General features: G+C 33.0%; 1 protein-coding gene across 1 annotated transcript in view; it reads left to right on the plus strand.

Annotated features, from left to right (window-relative positions):
* Positions 1–2,672: 2,672 nt before the first annotated feature.
* The window catches only part of LOC117124263 (sestrin-1-like), a 56,374-nt gene continuing 35,578 nt past the window's right edge, over positions 2,673–23,468 (plus strand). Inside the window, exons 1-2 of the mRNA XM_033270420.1 lie at positions 2,673–2,829; positions 8,339–8,716. Of these exons, the coding sequence (XP_033126311.1) occupies positions 8,384–8,716 (333 nt within the window). The 5' untranslated portion in view covers positions 2,673–2,829; positions 8,339–8,383. The remainder of the gene's footprint in view (positions 2,830–8,338; positions 8,717–23,468) is intronic.

Consider the following 23,468-nt stretch of genomic DNA (forward strand, 5'->3'; position numbering starts at 1 on the left):
GAGGTAGGATAGAGTGAAATTATTTTAAACGTATTTTATTTATGGTTCGGTAACTAGCATGCCATCATATTTTTTAATCTCTTCATCCTCTTAATTATCATCATCCACACCATCATCATCATAATAATCATCACCATTATCGATTGATAATTAGAATAGGCCTATCATAATAATTAAATCATTATCGACTAATAATAAAATAGACAAATCATTATAATTTCAAATTCAAAGTTTATTGATAATAACTTGTTAATTAACAATAACATGTAGAAAAATATATATAAAAATGGTGTGCTAATTTTAAATATAAGATTAATTAATTTGTATTTAAGTTATAATATACATTGCAACTATTATCTTTACAATGATAATGATACAATACAACATAGGTTATACAAATGAGTGCAAAACATTTTAAAAGTTTTATTTACAATGCTCCGACTTTTACAATTTTTTGAATAGTTATTTACACTTTTTCTTTCACAATTGCATTACTCAATGTCCCTTCCTCGAAGTGGAGCACAATCTCTGTGGCGAAAATTTTGTCTGTCCATTTTTGGTTTACCACTTGGTTGCCTAAAAGAGTAATAATAATGATGATGGTAACAATAACAGTGATAATAATAATAATAATAATAATAATAATAATAATAATAATAATAATAATAAAAAACACAATAAAAAACATACAATGTCGCTAAAACAAAAACAAATACTACTAAATAATAATAATCTAAATTTAATACTTAATAGGTATGAAACATAATAAAATACAATATTGTACTTACTCTTCTAAAAGACTTCTAAAAAAGGTCTTGCGCTGTAACTTGCATCATTTCGGCAAAAGTATCTCATTAATCACAGAATTATAAATAAACGCCGTAAAATATAAAGCAGATAATGCACTTTCTCAGAGTATTCTTCGAAATAAAGCAGTTACTAACCAGGCATTATTAGCTGAGGATTCCAAGCTAATTAGTTAGATATTCGTTATACTTGCATCTGATTGGTTACTTACTATTTGTCTTGCGTGAAGTCAAGCGTTCAATGCATGTATGTAAGGCTTCGCGCACATAGTGCCTTTTCTCAGAGTATTTATAGTGAAATTTGCAGATAATGCCCAATTTTAAAATAAAATTTCATATTTCGAATGCCCGAAATAATATTTTGTGAAACACACTACACTAGTGATATAGGCTGTACCTTGTTTTTTTTTGTCTTTTTTTTACAGGTTAGCGGTTTCGAGAGAATTCTCTTTGGTGCCAGGCTTTAAGAAACCAATTTCTCTTTTGGTATTCCGCTAACCTGTCTGTTTTTTTTGTACTTCATTTTTATGCGTTTTTGTATATGAACATGCCGAATTTTAATAAATAGAAAAAAGTACTGTAGTATTATTGTGTCTTCTAATATTATGCCTGGCCCTATCCTTTGTACTACTGTGTTGTTTCATCAAATATTATATAGACATCACCTATGCCTATTATAGCATTAAAATAAATCCTGGCTAGCTAGCTAGGCTGGTAATATCAGTATGATTATAGAAATTAGATGGAAATTTGATAAAATAGGGTGATAGATTAGACATTCAGGAGTCACATAAGCTAAAAATCTCAATTTTGGAAAAAAGTGTACTTAATGCCTTTTCTCAGAGCAGGGCATTAGTAGTGTAAGTTGAAGTAAAAAAAAAATGAATGCATGAATGTAAATTCAGACCTGCCAACTCACCCGATCTTGTCGGGTGTCACCCGATATAAGATATAAAAAATCTCCAGTTCTCCCGATCAAATGTAATTTTCACCCGATTTTACTGATTTTACAGGTCCCCTGTAAAATGCTCCGATTTATGCATAAATTTGATTGATTTGATCGTTATTATTCAATGTTTTCGCCGCCTGCTCTCTTCGCGATGATAAACAAGCAGTACTTAATTAATGTTTTTTTTTTTTGTTTTTTTTTTTTGTTTTTTTGTTTGTTTTTTGCAGTACTTTTGTACCATTTAGTTTATACCACATAGGCCTAGTATGCCTTTGTCTTAACGTGTCTTTTTTAGTATCTTGCATCATCTTTTGGTTAATTCTGGAAACCTCCAGATTTTTTTTGTAAATCTCCAGATTTTTTGAAGATTTTTAAAAACATCTCCAGATTTTCATGACCCGGGGGTTGGTAGGTCTGTAAATTGCACAAAACATACAGTAAAATGGTAGACTTTTTTTTTCTTGACATTTGGCAAAATTTCACTATCCATATTTCTTATTGATATCGTTTTGTTATTCCCGCAATTATATCTTTATGATACTAAAAACAAACGTATAAAATATTTAAAATGATTTCGCCCTCCCTATAGTTAAATGTACCACATGTCTTTGATGCGTGCGTAGTGCATGGTTATTGTCCCAGAATATGATCCCTCACATGAGAGCAGTTTCCAGGGACAGTACATTTTATTTTATTTTTTTAATTTTTTTTCTTGTCTGAAAATGTCCGATAAGAGAGGCACATTATAGAATATAATTGAATGCCAGATGATTATAATTTTAAAAAATTCTACAATTATTGGCAATAATTTCATTTCATTCACTAGAATTTTCCATGATGCAATATGTATTGCTCAGGATTGGTCCAATCTGGGGGTGTGTACTAACCTATGACCTTTACGCGCTCAACAGGATCGAGACAAAACCTTACGATCATCTGTTTATCGTTTGGGAGCTCTTGCTGTACCGAAAGTATGACAATACAATGGAATGGATTAAAGATGACTTTGAACATTACTTGGTAACGTTTTGTTGATTACAGCATGTAACAGATTTTCAAAAGGATAAAATACGAGTAAGTGACTTTCTTTAGTAATTAAAAAAAAAACAGTTAAATTTACAAACAATGGCTGAACGTACTCATTTCATTGGCTGGCTGGCCGGCCCAGCGCAGGCCAGGCCTAATATATAATAGGCCTAGGCCTAATCCTTTTTCTACGCCTGGCCCTAGGCTAGGCCGTTAGTGATGTCAGCAGAGTAGAGTAGAGGGGCCTAGGCCTAGATATTAGTAGTAATAGAAGTACTATGCCTAGTATAGTAAGGATTTGAAAGGGCCAAAATTGGCCCTGCTACTAGCCTACTACTGTTAATAGTTATATCACTTATTTATGCTGCAATCGGGTGTGGAGTGTGGTGGTCGGGTGGCCTACCTAGGCCTATATAGGCCTAGGCCTAAGTATATACAGTAATGCCTCCCTAATTAGGCATGGGTCTAGGCCTAGCCTTTCAATACTGAATAGCAGAATAGGCCTCCTAAATATCTAGCCTAAGTTCTACATTTATTATGCTATACAATACCACCTGGTCGTAGGTAGTTTTCTGACAACACAACACAAGCAAGCAAGAATCAGTGCTAATGGGTATCACCACCATGCGCAGCAAAATAAAATGAAAGACGTATTAAGGAACCTCGTTTAACCATATCACCTGGAAGGGATTTCTTCCGACTTAGGACCCCTGAGACTGTTCTGGCTTTTTATTTCCATCAGTGTACAAACTTATGACAGCAGTTCTTTTTCATTTGCCTCTTCTATTATCTGATTTTTCCTAATTTTTTAAAATATTTTCATTGCTACATTGTTCCAAATGTTTACCTACATCTCTTTTTATATTTTTGAGCTATCAACCCACTGTATTGTCCATAAATTTATTGCTCCATAAATTTAGGCTGTCAAAAGGCAAGCCTTATATTGCTATTTTATTGATGGCCAGCTTCAAAGCCAAAAAAGAGTGTGGATAAAACCACCCTATTAAATTTGCTTATTGAAAGCTTCAAAGGACAAAAGGAAATGGCTTCATTGTTAAAGACATTGAAGTATGCCTATGATAACTTTAATGTGCCCTACATATCTAGGAACTTGTCATAGTTAATTATAACCCCATTGGATGTAAACTTTGTGCTGTACCATAAGTTCCTCAGTACCCGGGGAAATATATACCTTAAGCCTTGTGGATTCAGTACCAGACTAAATTATATTCAGTAATCCTTCATATCCTACCACCAGATGTTAGCCTTCTGGGAAACAAATGTAGTGAGCGTGTTCAATATTCTTATAATTTTATTGCCAAATCATACAAAATATTGAAATTACCCTACACAGTTGGATTAATTGCCCAACATTGCCCATAGTAGCTGTAAGTAGATTGCGCAGAATATTACATTACACCGTACTGCGCTGTGCATTGTCACATTAACATTTTTGTATAATTATTAATAAATAATACCAATGTTGCGAATTTATTATATTCTAATAGCTTTTAATGTTATTGACCAATAAACATAAACAATCAAAACAGAGATTACCAAGCTTTTACAAGAACAAGAATCCAAATGTTATGATGTTGCCATCAGCATTGTTGTCTAAAGATGAGAAAGGCGATGATTATGATAGCCTCTTTAAGAAACTAAATTTATAGTTTGTAAATTTTTATGAAAAAAATTACTTTTTGGACTCCACATACTGTAATAAACTTTCTAAATTTGCGACTGTTACAGAAAATATGTGATATACTGTATCATTTATGGACCTCACACGTAGCATTCTGAATATTTGCTAAGACTTCTGTTACAGAATGTAAGCTGCTAGTAGCAATCGCATTATGAATTCTAGACATTGAATTCAGAATTTGTGACAAGTTGATTCAGAATGCATCGGTAGTATTGCTTCACTTTTTTTTATATCATTCTATATCAATTCCAATGAGTATTTCATCAATTTATACAAGAGTATCTTTCTGTATATAATTTGTAATTCAAATATTGTAAACCACATTTGATTTACAGTATTTCATATAATCTGTTTTGAGTAACAGGAACACTGCCTTGACATAATTTGAAGAGCTTTGTGAAGCCAGCTCCGGAGGGAAAAAATGTTTATTGTTGTACAAGACACTAGAGGGATGTCTGAAGAAATAATTAGAAATGGCTAAAGTAATTTAAATAAGTTTTAGATATTTGAATATTAAAAAACTTATGGGGGGAGGGGAGGGGATGGTTGTAACTCCCCCTTTTCTCAGTTGCTTAATATTCAAAATTACATTGGCCCAACCCTATGTTGTATAAAAACAAATAATATAAATGTTGTATTCTTTTTTATAGTGATCTACCTTTGTGACAAGTTAATTTCATGGACATGGTTAAATATATTCCTCCTTCATTTATGCTATTCTGTGTTAAAGTTCTGTATTTTTATATGCAATATCTATCCATCATGACTGTGTACATTTTATCCCTTTTAATGTTTTAACCCTTCACTTGTTCTCAGCAAGTCATTGCCCTGTAGAATGTCCTGTCCACTTCTGATGATGGTATTAGTTACTCCTACTATTCTCACTGTCTCCTCATTACTCACTTTCTTAGTCCATCTTATCTGTTTTTTCATCTTACTGGAACCTCTTATGATTGAATACTGAACTACTGTACATTTAAAATGGATTCAAATATTCTGTTGTTAAGCACAAGTATGATAAATAAATGTTTTGAATATGGATTATCCTGCAAGACTGAAAGGAAGAGTGGCGTTATGTTTAAGATATAGTACCTGCCTTGCCTTCCAACACATCTGTGTTTTCCATCGTGTAAAATATTAGATGAGAATTAAATTTAATATACACCAATTTTTGTTTGTATCTTTATTTATTAATATTTGAATAACAGTACTGTGGCATCAAGCCGACAAAATAATAATTGTGGTAGGAATGTCAGGGAAGAAAAAGTTGGCTAAAAAATTATATTTGAGCATTATTTAATTATAAGGACTACAATTAGTGAGTTGCAATTTACAGTGTTGGTACTACAATTGTAATACAACAGACATTGCTGTGTGGATGCAAAGATAAGAGATTTATAGTCTGCATTTTGAGCTCTGTGATTATACTGGAACTGTTGTAAAGGTATGTATGGGTTGTGCTGGTCACCCTGTTTGAGCACCTCATTGTTGGATGGTATTTTACAGACTTGCTAGTACTGTAGTACTTACTTGAGCCCTAGACTACAAAACAATACAGAACAATAGAAGGAGAAGCTTCACTTCCTCCTTACTGATCCTCTTGGGTATTAAGGCAAAGTATACGTTGCTTCAGTAGATCCTCGGTAGCAAGCTAATAGAATTGTATTTGTTTTAAATGTGTTCACACTTGGTATGGAGGAAGTCTTGGGTCCTCCACCATGAAACTTTTTTGCATGACTTATCTTTAAGCAATGACAGTTGTTGCTATGGTATTCCCCCACCAACTGTGGAGGAGTTTAGGCCCAATAAAAAAAAAATGTTTAGTTTATCACCCCAGCGCACATGTCTTCTTTGGTACTGGAAAAAAAAAATTTTGAAAAAAAAATTTTGAAAATTTTTTTTTTTTAAATTTTATTTATTTATTTTTTTAAATTTATTTTATTAAATAGTTAGGAGATATTGTTTGCATTATCTAAATCATGTTTTACTTTGAATATTAATGCACCAGCAAACAACCCAAGGGTGATATTTGGCTTTAGCAAAATAAAAAAATTTAAAAAAATGCCTCCCTCCCTCATCACTTTTCCTGCCCAGATACTGTAGGGTGATAAACTAATAATATTTTTTATAGGGCCTTAGAGTGTGTTTAATCCGACTAATTGTCTACATTTTGTCATGCTTTTGCTTTCAATTTTAAAATGATTGGTGGTTTGTATTTTCTTGCGGAAAAATGCATGGACAAATTTTTGTCAATAGTTATTTCATTTGTTGTTTGGATGGGGAGCAATAATCTACGAAGCAAGTTGGGAATCAAATAAAAAGTTTTTGTTTTGTGGACTTTAGCATTAGCATAACTTTAGCATTAGAAAGTTAGGCATGGAACCCCAAAAAATATTATGTTTTTACCATTTTTGAAAATGGTTTCTGCCAAAAGCATCTAGTTGGAGATGGAAAAAAAAAAAAATTAAGGAACAAATAGATGCAAGAGTGCGAGAAAAATATTGTAATTTTTACTACCCTTAGGCCAATTTTGATAGTTATCTAACATTGTTTTACATTTTTTTATACTTTGTGAAGGACATTTACAATTTTCTTTTTGAAATTGGAAAATCGTAAAGTGCTGAATAACACCATAATATTCAGAGAGTGAACTTAAAAATATAATTCCCAAAGGCAACTCATAACGTACCTTTTATGAATACAGATTTGAGTATTACATTGTAAATGTACACTACTGTACTCATCTAAAAATATACACAATTTATATGTATTTACATAATCACTCTGCTTGATCTTAAAGTATACAATGACAATTCAAGAAAAATTATAATTTATTGTATTGTGGAATGTATTTTCCTATAAAACAGAGGGAAGAATTACGTTTCCAGAAATAACTTTATTTTACAGTTTTTACATTGCTTAATGCTCAGTTTTAATATTAAAATGCTTTTTACAATTGGTTGGTGTCAGGTCATTAAAACAGGTTTTCTAGCCACAGGCGGTTTACAGGCTGCACAATAGAGTTGTTGCAGGCTGCAAAAAAATTGCAGTTGGGCTGTATGTGGGATATTTTGCCTACCTGTGAGTGATGTAATGGGTACCTTGTAGGATAATTGGGTAGAGCTGCATGACAAGGGAGTGAAAGAGGTTGCGCATTGTGTATGATTGATTTTGTATCCAATGACATTTATATAACAAAAGAGCAGACTTCTATTCTGTGTATAAAAGTACTGTGTAAACAGTTTAACAGGTACCACTCTCTGTAATACATTATTGTAGGTCTATTAACATACCATATAACATGACTCTTTGGTTGCCAAATATTGACTAAGTTTTATATGTTTATATGCTATAAATAGTATTCCAAATATTATTCCTTGTAGATTGATTACTTGCTAGGGACTGCAGATCTTCAATACTTTATTGGTTTAACTGTTGGTTTTTAATTTTATTTTATTTCAATGTTTTTTTTTCTTTTTGCAGCACGGTGACTGATTTGTTTTTGAAATTGTAAAGTACAGTATACTATTTTGGCAATTTACAAATTTGTAATCATGTGAATGCTAGCCTATCATTTCAGGAGAATGTCTGAACAGCCCAGTAGCATTCAGTTATTGAAATATACCCGGGCTTATACCCAGATGAAGGCTAACATAAAAAATCAATCCTAATCTAGGAGGCGGGCTTATACTTGAGCAAGGACTTTATTATACTCTGGAGTTATAGTACTACCATAAATTTATGTTAAATGCATTAAAAATTATGATTACAGAAATGAAACTACATATCAAATGGCTTTATAAGTTCAAAATGACATTGTTTTTTGATATAAGCCTACTCCTTCATGTTTTGCAGATTTTGTGTCTGGCTCATACAAAGAACATTTGCTTGATATTGTAAATGGCAGAATTATCAGAATCGGTGCCGAGTAATACCTGTACTGCCTTCCATGATGTGGAATTGATTGAGGAAGTTCGACACTTTTTCAGTCGTTTGAGTACTTCTGATGAACATGAAAGAGAGCAAGCTTTAGATGAGGTGTGTGCTAGTTTGTTGGACCTGGCCATTAGTGGGTCAGCTGTAGGAGAATTTAACGGACATATTGGCTCCGGCCCCAAGTATGTCGATGAACGTACCCAAAGCTATTTACTTACAGCGATGCGATATCGTCAAACGTGTCCCTACAAAGATGTCAGGAATAAGATGTCTTCTCTACTTAAGTTGCTTCAAAAGGTAGGCCATTGAAATCACTTTATTATTCTACACATGAATTCAATGAATTTTATAGTTTAAGGTATTAAATGGAACTACTCACTACATTTATTTACTAAAATCTATCAAGAATATCGCCTGAATTTATGTTGAAATGTGTTCTATCTGTTATGAGCAAACTTGAAAAATAAATTACACAAATTGCTCTCATATCACTTTCAAATGATAGTTTCTAAAGTGCATGACACACATCACAAACTACCTATTGATTTTGTGCTGCCATATTTATCAAGGCAAATGAACCTTCTCATGTCATTCTTGAAGAGTTGGAATATTTTCATTGAAAATTTCTTTATTTCATATTTATGTTGATTTTTTAAATGTTTTTTTCTTTCCTCTTATATAATGATTTGACTTTACTGTATCAATTTGATATGTTGCAAAGTTGGAATTAAATGATTACATACCAGTCATTGTAAGGTAACAAATAAAGAGAAAAAACATCTTATTATTTAGAATAAATATGTATTTTATTTTGACACAGAGGTATAGTTGCCAGGTAAACTATCTTACTTTATATGTGTAGGAATATATTCTGTCAGAATAAAAAAAAACTGCTAATGTTTGAGTAGACGGCGAAGTCGTTGTACACTTAAAGATTTGTGCTGCTGTAACATGTAATTAAAATTACACTGAGAGGTCACACATAAGAAAGATTGATTTTTACAAGAGTATTAAGGCCAATGATGAATAGACCTGTTAATGGTAATAATCTTTTTCAAACCAATAGCCTTTGAAAGTCTGAACTCAAATTTTAATTTAAAAATGCACAGTAATTTAGTCTTTAGCCATTTCTTTCTCCTACTGTACCCACTAAAAATCCTGTTTGTTGTCCGGGTTTAGTATTAACAGTAAAAGGATGTGGTTTTGGTTTCTCTTTAAAAATGTGGTCACCACCAACACAAACCCATACAGTATATAGTAGGCCAGGCATACTGTAAACATGCTTAACTTTGACTAGCATGTTTGGATTTCTACAAAAGTTCCAGATGTTTTAACTAAAGTAAATAGATAGATTAGATACAGATTTTAAAATTTCTATCATTGGTTAAAAACCAGGTTTGTCTTGTGCTTTACAACAAATACAAAAAAATTATGTACTGTAGTACATAAATATTTATCAAAAGAAGGTGGCCCTTCCCAAAAAAGAGATTATGTGAGGAGGCAAAAACATGTTTTTTTTAAATTTTGGCCATGGAATTGAATATGGTTTTAGAATTATTGGTACATTAAAAAAAAAAATACCTTACAATCATTGACACCAAACTTCTGGAATACAATGGATTCAGTGTAAATTAAAGGAAATGTTGCTCATGGTTTTAATACAATGACCCAGTGATAATGTGTGAAGTACATGGCAACAAAAAAACATTCAAAATAATATTTTATTATTCATTCAAGCATTTTGTGTATTGGTCTCAGGAATTAATGTGCTTTCACATGTTAGAGCTATAGTAGCCTATAATTTAAGTTTGAGTCGCATTTGTAGTCGATCGATAACAGACTAAGTGCTTATTCTGGTGACAAATGTACAGGAACCATTTCTTCTTGAAAACCATCATTCAAACTTGAAAAAAATTGGTTTTCCTGCCAGCATTTTTTGGAACATTACAGTACCTACAGTAGTTATGCTGGTAATGTTTGAAAATTGAACTTTGGAATATTTCCAAGCAATTAAGAGTAGAACACTAAAATTGGAACCAGTATTATTCAACAATATAGTATATGATGTGCCTTATTGCAGAAAAAATTCAAAGAAGCCATGGTTTTCCTATTACGCATCGCTCGCTATGTTTGTTTACAATCTGGCATCCAAGAAAGGCCATGTTTCTCAGGGAATCTATTGGGAATTACCTGTATTAAAGGATTGAGCACTTGTGATTAAGCTGCTGTTGAGGGAATAAAAATCTTCACTGACATTTTGTCTTCAGGGGCGGTGCCAGGAATTCCCTGCTGAGGGGTCCAAGCTCCCCGGTCAGGGAAGCCTAGCCCCACATCCCTCCCCCTCACCGGTCGGGGGGAAAATTAATTTGTCGGGGAATTTTTTTAAAATTAGAATGTAATGGGATTCTGTATTTAAAAAGGATATCGGGGGTACTAGTCCACCTGTCGGGGTACTAACCCCCTGTCGGAGAAGCCCTGACGCACCACTGCAACCCGTAGTAATCGCACATACAGTACAGTAGCACTGCTTGCACTAAACAGTTTGTAATCCCTAAAATTTTGACAGCATATTAAGACGTGCTTGAATTGTACTGTATATGCGCTTGAGATTTGATTTTTCTCTGACGGCCTTGCTGGAAATTCCCCGACAGGGGACCCAAGTGGGGGCCCAGAGTTTCCCGGCGGGGGTCCTTTTCCCCTGGCCTCCCGCTAGCGCCGCCCCTGTTTGTTTTTGAGAAGCTCAGGGGCTGAAATGGACCAGAACATTGGGATAACCCTAACTCTGTACATAATAGGTGCACACAAGCCAGATGTTTTAACGCCTATCAAAGAGGACTTACTGTAGTTCCACCAACCAAACCCTGGGTGGGGAGGGTCTCAGTGTTGATGTCAAGATTGTAGTTAGCCATACGGTACCCCTGCAGTAATTTACCATTGATTAGCCACTCAACTCATTTCAATAGATATTTCTACTAAACACCGCCCCTTGAATATTGTTGCTAAAGTCCCAAAAATTGACAGTGTTAAATCATACATTATTCAAACACTTGCGCTTGTACAGTATACAACACATGTTTGGATAGAATACATGCACTGTATGCCTTGTACTGGTCTGATTGGTCAGTTGTTAAGGTCCATTTTTTAAGTACTCGAATACCTAAAATATGCTATATTATTTGGTATAACATATTCCATGATGATGCATGAATTTAATATTTCAAAATTCAATAATTAATTTACCATAAATTACAATACTGTATGGCCCTCATCTCTGGTACAATATGGTAGGATTTATATTTATATAAAGAAACAAAATATGTTTGTTGAGACTGACAGTAACAATTAATGAGGATGTACTATACTAAATGTTTCAGATGCATAATGAATTTCAATCTAAAAAATTGTAACTGTCTAGCAATTTTAAAAGGAAAGCTTGTAGTTGTTTTTAGAATGTGGAGAATTGTTATTATCAGTGGCGCACTCATGCTGCCCCAAAAAAGCTTGAACCACCGGTTGCCCCCCTCCCCCACTGCAAATGTCTGAAGCAAAAACATCAAGCTCAAGTAGTAGCATCTCAAATCACCTTATTTTGCGACCCATTGTACCGCCCCCCCCCCACTTACTGTAATCATAAATAGGCTACACTATATAGCTGAACAGTTGTAAAGCCCCCACTCCACCTTCGTGCCCCCACCCCAATCAGCGCCCATTTCAAGACTCTTAGATACAGTATGCCACTGGTTATTATCAAAGATCACATTTAAATTATTTTAATAGAATTGATAGAACCCAGGCATCATCATTGCATGACATCTTGGGTTTCATGAACTAAAATAATTTTGGGTATTTATATTTTAACTTGATATGGCAAATACGCATAAAGAATGTGGTGAATAAAATGCCAACAAGTTTATGCATGATTAGTGCTTGGCATCTAATTATGATTTCGTAAGTGCTTGAATAGTTTTGTTTATGTTATGTAGGTTTCTTCAATCAACATCAATCCTGTTTGGTTTAAAGTACTGTAAATAAATTAATTTATCGAAAGTATAATACTGTATGTTTGCCTTTAGCAGTTCTGTTTATTGTTTATTTTATTATGATTTTAAGGAGTGGAAAAACATAAAAGAGAAATAACAAGGAGTAATTGAGGCTTTAAATTAATGACTATTGTTAATTAAAAAAATGTTTGTGTATTATCTTCTGTAAGTCAGGAGGAATGATTTTTTTCCTTTTCAACAAAATTGTTATGAGATATTTAATATGTAATCGATTTGGTACAGCATTTTGAGCATTCAACGGTATTTGAATTTGGTGGTCTGATGTTATATGCTGTAATAGCCTACAAACAGTTTCATTTCTCTGTTATTGCCAGGTTAGCCTATATACAAATCTATGATAATTATACAAGATACCAAACTATTTATTCCCAAATTTAATTGACCTACTTTCTAATTTGAACATGTGGTGCAACTGGTAAGCACAAGGCTTCCAACTGATGGGTCATAAGTTTGAGTCCGATGTAGGTCACAAAGCTTTAAAAAGTGCCTTAGTCAAGACTTTGTCACTCTCCACCCAGATTACAAATGACCAGATTTATTTGGAATTTTAATTGGGTTAGCTGTTACATGACTGTACCACTGGGAATATGACCCAAGAGGGAACTACAGGTTACTTGTGTATTCATGGGGATTTCAATGACCAGGGATAATAAATCCATACCTTCGAATAGGTTCCTTATAGGTTCTACTGTGGGCTAATGAGGCCTATAACCAGTATTCCTTCACAGGATAGTTTCCTTTGAGAATCAGAGGTCAAAGGGTAAGTTAGGTGCCCTGTTGGGATCTGGTATAAGAGTTCTTGGGAGTCAGGTTCCCTGGAGCTGAAAATTTTAGTACTGTATGTAAATTGTTAATATTTAATAATAATAATATAAATACTGTAGGTTTCAAATATTACACCCTATGATAATCTTTCAGACTGCTATTTTTACACACAAAAAAATAATTAAAAAGAAAAAATTAAATATTAAAAAGATGCATTATTAGGGGGTCTTTAAACGTACTGTAGTCAATGATGTTGCCTCCCTCATTTAAATATCGTTATTTTGAGGTTTTATGCAGGCAAGTGGAAAGTTTTTAGTTGGTTTATCAGAGAAAAGAAAGTTTGCCTACTGTAACTATAGCAACCACCACTAGTAAATAGGGAGCTTTTGATTTGTTCGACGACACGATGCTGGAATTCAATCACTCATGCGTGACCGTCCTACCTGGCGTCCTACGTTCTCTGCATACGTAGATTTGGCCGAATTGCGTTCCAGAATCTACTCAACGAGGTGACCTTAACGCCCTCACATGCCCAGATGACTTTTACTGACGCCATTACGTTATACTGTACGTCCTACCATTGTCGTGCAATCGAAATCTCCCTAAAATCTGCTTGTACTGTATCAAAACAAATCTAGAGGAACTGAGGCTCTTTTTTGCAGTCTTCTATTGTGCGCAAGCCATTGTTGTTTTATAAAGAGATATTGTAGCAGATTAAATTTATCATTTTGAGGAGATAAGCATTCAGGAGAAAGGAAGTATATTAAATGTGCGTTACTGAAAGGTACATGGGCCAAAAATAGATTGTCAATAGAAATTAAATGTATAGTACAATAATAGATTTCTTTTACTATACATAACACAGTTAAAAGCAGCAAAATAGATTGTCAATAGCAATTAAATGTATAGTACAATAATAGATTTCTTTTACTACACATAACACAGTCAAAAGCAGCATAGCTCTTTCTTAACTAGTGGTGCTACTGTTTGTGTGCTGAACCGTACTGTACTGTAGAAGTTGTTTCAGACACTCGGTTCAACTGCTCTTTGTGTGTATCAGCTAAAATGCTAATATGCAAGTTTTTTATTTTTTCAGATGAGCCAAAATTTGCTCTCTATAATTTGTTAGTCCAAATGTGCATGTTATTATTAATTAAAGTACTGTAATCTCTCCTGAAAAGAACTTGTAATTTCTTGCATGCAGTGCACTGAAGAAAATATTATTCTGACTAGCTATTACTGTAAAATCATACTGTAAATAATATTTTCCATATTCATTGCACTTTTAAAGCTTAACTGGTACTGGTATTCATACAGTATCTACAGTAGTAAACAAAAACACATTTAAATCAGTGAAAACTGAGGTGTTTCAATCTGTGGCCACACTATCAAATATTATCTTACAAAGACATGTGACATGCCTAAATATGGTCATGACAACATTGATAGGCTGGACAGGGCTTTATTAGGGTTTTTAAAAAAATTCCGCAGTAGACAGCATCATTTTCAAGAAAAAAAAATTTGCTCATTTTTTTCATTTCTCATTAATAGCTAAATATAAAGAGTGAATGAAGTATTCTGACGGCCTACTTTTTGCTTTTCTAATTTCGTTTACAAAAACATTCTGGTTAAAACCAACCAAACATTCGATATTATAAATAAAAATTGCTATGTAAACATTTCATACATTCCATACATTCAGTCACCAATTTTTTTCTGTATTTGCTGGTACTGTAAGTGCCTGGGCAAAACAACTTAAAAAAAAAAATATATAAATATTCATTACAGATTAAGTCATGCCATATGATTGTCGTTAGAGCAGATTTAACAGGTGTTATTCAGTATGGTTTACAGAATTTGCAGGAGCATTTACATTAAAAAAGAAAAATACCAAAAAATTTATAAACCATAGAGTACCACAGTCGTGTCGTCACAACACCAGGTGGGGCCTTTCTGGAAATGTCTTCAAAATCTTAATGGTTTAGAATATACAGTACTTTCTGAAATAGGCATTTTAAAACCTAATATAATTTACCATCAAAATGTACTAAAAACACAAAAAGCTTGCATTATATTAGTTATCGAACACACATTTAATTATCAATTAACATTTACAAAGAAAAATTAAAGATATAACTTCTTAATAATTATGTTAGAAATTGGGATCAATGGCGTCGGTTGAACGCATTTTGTGTTGCCGATAGCAACGGATCACTATGGTATAGTGATGTAACACTGTAGTGCTTTATAAACATAATTAAAAACTAAATTTGTTCATTTGCTATGCTAGAGTACCAAATGGCTAGAATTTCTGTTAAAATACAAGATTTGTAATTTAAACAAAAAGTAAAACCTACAGTACTGTACGATACTTGGGTATTTTATAGTGATAGCCTTTGGTGTAATCGTGGTGGGGTGGGGGGATTTCATCTGAATCCTTAAAAATGTGTATACCACTTGTGGCCTTGGGGAATGCCCTTCACCTGCTTTTGTCACTCTCCACCCAGAAATATCAATGGGTATCTGGTAGTAGCTGTGGCATTGAATGTTATTGGTTGTGTAATAAATTTATTGCTGTATAACTAGGTAATCTCCCAAGGGATGTGGAAAGGTTGTGCTTCATACTTGTGTGCAAAATATGGGTCCAGCGACCAGGGATGATGATAAACGCTGTTGCCTTGTCTTGTACAGACTTGCCTGCTTGAACAAGTCTAAAAAAAAACCCAGAGTGTTGGAGATTGATCCACATCGTACAGTCATGATGGAATTTTCCATTTCATCACACACACGATTGTCATCAATGTACATAGGTTTACAGAGCACTATAAAAAGGAATGTTGTAAAGAAATACAGTATGTAATAGCTGTTTCACTTTTCTGATAATAAAAAGATTGATTGTCATCTAGAAATTCATATTGAATAAAGTTACTGAAACTGTTATTAGAAGGGCTGTCTCCTGTCTGTGGACCATTATTTTATGATACTACAAACTAGTGCAGACTACAGTACCATTTACATTTATCATAACATTGATCATCAATATGGAACACTTGTTCCATGAACATTGTAAAAGCAATCATAACAAATTTGTATTTCTTAGAATAAGAAAGTCATAGGCCATTGTTGTCATTGTAACATTGACTTATGATTACTACATTAATAACGTATCTGCTACAAATGTAAATTCCTGTCGAGACATTCAAATTTTATGACAAAAACAAGTGACATGCCTAAATATGGTCATGATGACATCACATCATGACCATGTATAGGCACATCATGACTACTGTATATATGGGCATACTGTACAACAGTTTTTAGTCATATAGAAAATTTGATAGTGTAGATAAAGCTAAAATTAAGTGTGGACATTATAAACATGAAAGAGCCTTACTAAAGCAAATCCCTGAAATATAAAATAGTAAAAAAACTTACAGAAAAACCCCAAAAACATGAAGCCTTTTTAGGCCTTTTTTTATGTCTAATGATGATGGCTATGAAGACAAACCGAATCACTATAATTTAATGCAACTTTCGTTTTAGGCAATAACACTTAATAGTTTACAAGTATAAAGGGTTTATAGAATTGATACCCCAGGCAACAGTGAAACATATGCAAGATTATCGCCTATAAAAATCATGTACTGAACTCATCCATAGATAATTGCTATCAATGAAACATAAAGAGCATAATGGTATTCGCTATTGATGTAAAGCAGGCTTAAACATTATGAACATTACAGACCATTGCTATCAATGTAGCACTGACTGTGCAGTAGGCTTGTTATAGACCATTACTATCAAACTGTGGCTTAAATATTATGAACATTATAGACCATTGCTATCAATTTAACACTGACTATATTAGAACATTTACTATCAAACTGTGGCTTAAATATTATGAACATTATAGACCATTGCTACTATATTAGAACATTTACTATCAAACTGTGGCTTAAATATTATGAACATTATAGACCATTGCTATCAATTTAAAACTGACTATATTATAGAATATTTGCTATCAAACTGTGGCTTAAATATTATGAACATTATAGACCATTGCTATCAATTTAACACTGACTATATAGAACATTTACTATCAAACTGTGGCTTAAATATTATGAACATTATAGACCATTTCTATCAATTTAACACTGACTATATTATAGAATATTTGCTATCAAACTTTGGCTTTAATATTATGAACATTATAGACCATTGCTATCAATTTAACACTGGCTATACAGTATTATAGAACATTTACTATCAAACTGTGGCTTAAATATTATGAACATTATAGACTATTGCTATCAATTTAACCAGCGGCAGTTTGGCGCCGCGGTTCAGGATTGGGCTTTCAATCGTAAGGTCGGGGTTTCGAGTCTCCGCTGTTCAGATTTGCTTGTGTCCTTGGGCAAGGCACTTTAGCTATATTGCTCCAGTCCACCCAGCTGTATGAATGGGTACCAGCAAACTGCTGGGACTAACCAGCTCTCATCCGCTTCACACTAAAGAAACGGGATAAGCTCCAGCCCTATGAGCCCCAGTGGCTCAGAAAGGATTTAGTAGTTTAGTTATCAATTTAACACTATATTATAGAACATTTACTATCAAACTGTGGCTTAAATATTACTCTATGAACATTAGGCCTATGGACCATTGCTGTTAATGTGACACTGACTACAGTATGTTATAGACCATTACTATCAAACTGTGGCTTAAATATTATGAACATTTGGCCTAATAGACCATTGCTGTTAATGTAACACTGACTCATATAGGCTTAGAGAGAGCAGCTCAGTTCTCTAATCTGGTGGTAGCCACTGTGTGTGCGCCGAACCGTGGAGATCTGTAGGTCCCCGGTTCAATTCCCATCGCTGCCTCTCCTTGTATTTCAGCTGGAGGGCTGAGATACAAGTTATAATAGCGCACCGTCTTTCAGATGAGACGTTTAAGTCGTTGGTCCCGTGTGCATTGATGGCCCATGTGCACGTTAAAGAACGCAGCACTCTTCGGAAAAGAGTAGGGGATTGTCTTCCGGTGTACTGCCCAATCACCACCAGAAGGACTCCCCTGGAAGTAAGTCTTCTTCTAGACTTTTGTGGGCTATCCTTGGTGTTTACACCGAATAAATCCAATCCAATCCAGTCAACAGTAATTAGGTCTGGTCTACCTTTAGCAAATTCTTTATATTCTTCAAATCTATCGAATATTACATTAAACTAAAGCTAAATTATATTTACGATTATTAATTAAATGTACGTTGTTTTCGTACCAACATTCGGTGGGGATACCCAAAGATGGGCGTGATCGGCTCAGTGGCACACCCACTGGCTTCCATTTTGGACGGCTTATCGTTTTTCTGGCTAAACCTCTGCACTGACTACAGGATATTATAGGCCATTACTATCAAAGTGTGGTTTAAATATTATGAACATTTGGCCTATAGACCATTGCTGTCAATGTAAGACTGACTATAGTATAGACCATTACTATCTAACTGTGGCTTAAATATTACTATGAATAATATAGACCATTGCTATCAATGTAACAGTGGCTTAAAGATGTATTGTCCCATGGTAAATATCAAAAAAATCATTAAAAAATATTTTTTGAAATTAACTTGACCATTTCGAAGTAACGTAAAAGTTATCAACATAGAAATTAGAGTTTTTAAAAAATGTCTACCCATCAGTTTACAGCGAAAAATGATAGAAACACTTCCAGTCACTGGAAGTGTTTTATTATTTTTATTATAATTTGTTGGTTTAAAAATCAGGGTACACATTTTTAAAATTCAATGCAATTTCTATGCACAAGTTAATAATTTGTATGTTATTGCAAAATGAGCAAGTTTATTTCAAACTTATTTTTTATGATTTTTTGACATTAGCAAAGGACAATACATCTTTAAATGTTATGAACATTATTTAGACCATTGCCATCACCGTATTACATCATGAATATTATTGATAACTAATGTTGCTATGACTGTATAGACACAGGTGTAAACATGAATGTCATTAACCATTCTATCAACGTAACACAGACTAGACTTAATTATCACAACATAAATATCATATCTGACCAATGTTACTATTATTACTGTAGAACAGGTGCGAACATTATATTACATTATATTAGACCAGTGCAAAATTTAAAATATGATTATAACATGGAACCATCGAACGATGTTTTTATCAATGTATAGGCAGGTGTAGTACTGAATACATCATAATGTAACACTGGCTTAAATATATTATCAGTGTAAACCTTCGCACCATTGCTGTCAATGTAATGCTTGCTTAAACATTCAAAATGTAATATAGACCCAGTTTGCGGAACGTTGTTCTAGACCATTGTCGCTACCAATGTAACATAGACTTAACATTCTTAATACCACCAGGCAATGTTTACAGCATTAATGTAACATGATAAACCATTGTGTAATACTGTACATGAACATTACCATTGCTACTGTAGTACCAGTAGTTTAACACTTGACATTATAAACGTTAATCATTCTATAACTAAAAGCCAAATAAAAAAAATTACTAGTTTTTCGTCTTCTCCTTTTTCTCTGCCTCACCAAATTTTTTTAATTTTTTTTATTTCCTTTAATTTAAGAAATGTATGAAAATCTGTATAACTCAAACATCAGTAAAACTCATCTCTTGATCGTTCATGGTTGTGGATATATATGGTACCGTATGTATCATGTCTAGTTCTTCATTTATTTGCTCTCAATATGTCTACTTTTTAAAAGTGAGAAAGTAGTAGCTGTTTCCCATCGACCATCTTAGATTTGCCATTTCAGAGTAAAAAAAATTGTCCTCATTCTTCTTTTTTCCAAATATTGGTGCAAGAAGCTATTTTTTTAGTGCTAAACACATTATGTAACCATCAATCAGTCAATCAACATCCATTTATGGAATCAATGGTAAAAAACCAAAAGATAACATATTATTTTTAGCATGATTATTTCCATTGTTATATCATTACTATCAGTGTGACAAACATTTAACATTATGAACACAGTAAACATTGAGTAATCAGTTATATTTATTGAATGTATTTTAGTTTGGTACTTCCTTTTTATCTTGATTATTTTTTTTATTCAATGTCTGTGTGTTTGTAGACAATGAATATCATTTTCTCGTTTTGCTTACAGTACCATATGACAATAAAGACATCTTATATCTTGTATCAATGTGACATTGCAAAAATAGCTGAACATCGTATTATTATTACCAATTTAACCCAAAAGCATTTTCAACATAGATAATTCATGTTTTATTCTTAAGTGCTTGACATTAAGGAGATAAAGTAGCTCTCATAATGGTATGCACCATTAAGAAAATAGAATACCAAGTACTGGTAATTTGTTGGAGTGTTTTTTTTAATTTGAAAACAATAACTGCAAGCATATAATTAATTCTTGGGATCGAAAATTCTGATTTATAGTATACATTTTAAACGTTCGTAAACTGTGTTGGCTTAATTTGGCGTTTTTAGATGTATTCATACAGCTTGTGATTTAGTGGTGTAAAGTCTTAAAGTTTCTAGGTTTATGTCTTACACGTTCCACATGTATCGCAATGAATTAAAATATGTTAAGTCTTGTGTGTTTTTAAGTCTCAAGCTTCGTGTTTAGCATGAAGAGTTTTGAAGACAATTTGATGGTAACTGCCTGATAATAATCATGTACCTGTAGTGAAATGCAGGTCTGTTTCATAGTTATAAGATAAAATGAAACATGTTGTATTCAAAATGATGATGATAAGGATGATGATGATAATGACAATGATTGACAATAATAGATATAAGTTGATAATGTTTTAAATACATTTATTTTATATTGTAGTGTATATAATATGAAATAAATATAAACAAATTTTTGATTAATTTTTTTTTCAAATTCAGATTCATATCAAAAATAAATATCAATTTATTCGTATTGTACTTATAAGTAAAATACATCTTTATTATGATTTTAAAGTGTTTTATGTAGTTATGACAAAGAGGTATGACCTCCTTGGTGATATGATAAATTACAGGATAATTCCTTACAGGTATTTGAAATTGCAAACATCATTTATTTATATGTGGTTTTACTTGTCAAATATAAATGCCCATGAGGCCAATCTTAAATGGCGTGTACTTGAACACATGATATTTGCAGACTCAACATTCATTACAGCATTGAGGTATTAAAAGTCACCTTACCTGTGGTATGTATGCATCTTCTAGTAGGCCAACCTTTTGATCGATTGCCAACTTGTGTGATTAGATATTACAGTGTAATAGTAGTAGTATTGCATGATGCTGGTTCGCCAGGCTTTGCATGGATGCATTTCATGGTATCTATTTGGAAGGCACACTTTATTCCTAATTTGTAATGTTATATCATTTATTCTAGAAAGGAAAAAAGTATCTATATGTAAAATCGTACCTCATCCAAAGTTGTGCAACATATACAGTAATCTCACTAAACAAAATTGCCCGAGGTGATTCCACTATCTTTAGAATGCAATTTTTTTAGCAGATTTTCGTGTTGTTTCCAAATCTCACTACTACTGTGACTTCCATCCATCACATTCCCACACCTGCACAAATTCATTTGCATAAAATAAAAATAATAATCATATTTTTCAGCCATCCCCCAAACCATTGATAGGAATGGTTGAAACTAAAGAAAGTTACTGTACCAACTCTGCAGTAACCCGATCCCAGTGAAGTGCTTGTGGTTTTGTTTATTACAGTAATATATTACTAATAGTAACTGAGAGCTTGTTTTTGCAAGAAGAGCTGTCCCATCCATTGCATGGGTTGCAGTTAATAGGTGCCATGGAAAGTGTATACTGTAGGGGTACTACTACTGTATGTGGGAGGATCAAATGATAAACAAAAAAAAAAAAAAAAAAATGGATCACCCATCTATATACTATAACCTTGAGCAAAAATGTTTTATGCAATTGCAAATTGTATGGAGAATATTATCTCTTCTAACTTTAACTTAAAACAAGCAAATCATAGTGAAGTGTATTACACTCAGCGTATCTTTAATTGGAATTGTTGAGAAAGTAAAGACAATAATCCCTTACGACCTTCACCTTAACTAAGATCAGTGCAGAGGCCAACTGCAAAAGATTTTAACCCCAGTAGGTTTAGAATTTGGTCGTTTGTAATAAATAATATGCTGTTGGCAGTGATATTGAATTGTGTTGTGTTACTTTGTTAAAGTAATTGATATTACAATATATTAAACATAATATAATAGTGTAAATACATTTTATGAAATTTTGCTATATGATATTTAATTGATGAACCATAGGGAGCTACTGTATAACTAATAGTATAGGTAGTAGTGTACATTTATAGTATGCCTGCCCTACTACTGTAGCTAAATCTGCATTTTTCAAAGAAATCTAATATTAAATAAAATCTTATTAAAATAATAAAAGATTACAAAATTATACAGAAGCAACACATTGCAGTTTAAACCTTGTCTCAAATTACCAGTTATTCAAGTTAGGCGTGTACACTTGTTAGTTATGGAGAAGTTTGTTTTCTGTAGTTGCTTTTGTGTCTTAAGTAGTCCTACATAGACTCTCCAGTTGACTACATTTGATATTTTAATATTTATTGATTGTTGAAAATATAGAATTTTCAACTATTATGAGTACTAGGTATTGAACATATTTTAAGAAGGTATGTTCATGTAATCATCAATGTCAACTGTACTCACCTATGCCATGTTTTATCAAGGTTTGGTGTCACTTGAGTTGAATTATAATGCAAGCATCTTAACCACTAAGCTAAACTCCACTTTACCGTAATCCATGTTTGTTTAATTTTGAATTCACATGTAAAGTATTGTACAGGTACTGTAGCAACGTGCTGTCCCTCACGTAACGGTATCAGCTCATTGTTTACATCCATGTTACCAAAGCCAGCCATGGAATCTATTCTATAGCTCCTATTTAATGATCTTTAATAATTAAAAAAAAAAAAAAACAGTTGAAAAAATATTGACACTATATAAACACTGAAGTTCCTGTCAAGCACAATTTTCTTTTCTGAGGTATTTAGAATTATGAGAATATTTGGTAGGCCTATGTGTTTAAATCTGCCATACATAACATAGATGTAAAGTATTGTAAATTTGTAGCTTTTAATATATATGCAACGTCAAATTGAGAGTTTGGTAGTGGCATGGT

This window comes from Anneissia japonica, unplaced genomic scaffold (assembly GCF_011630105.1).
Source record: "Anneissia japonica isolate Jap-2015-1 unplaced genomic scaffold, ASM1163010v1 scaffold287716_len795978_cov209, whole genome shotgun sequence".
NCBI lineage: Eukaryota > Metazoa > Echinodermata > Crinoidea > Comatulida > Comatulidae > Anneissia > Anneissia japonica.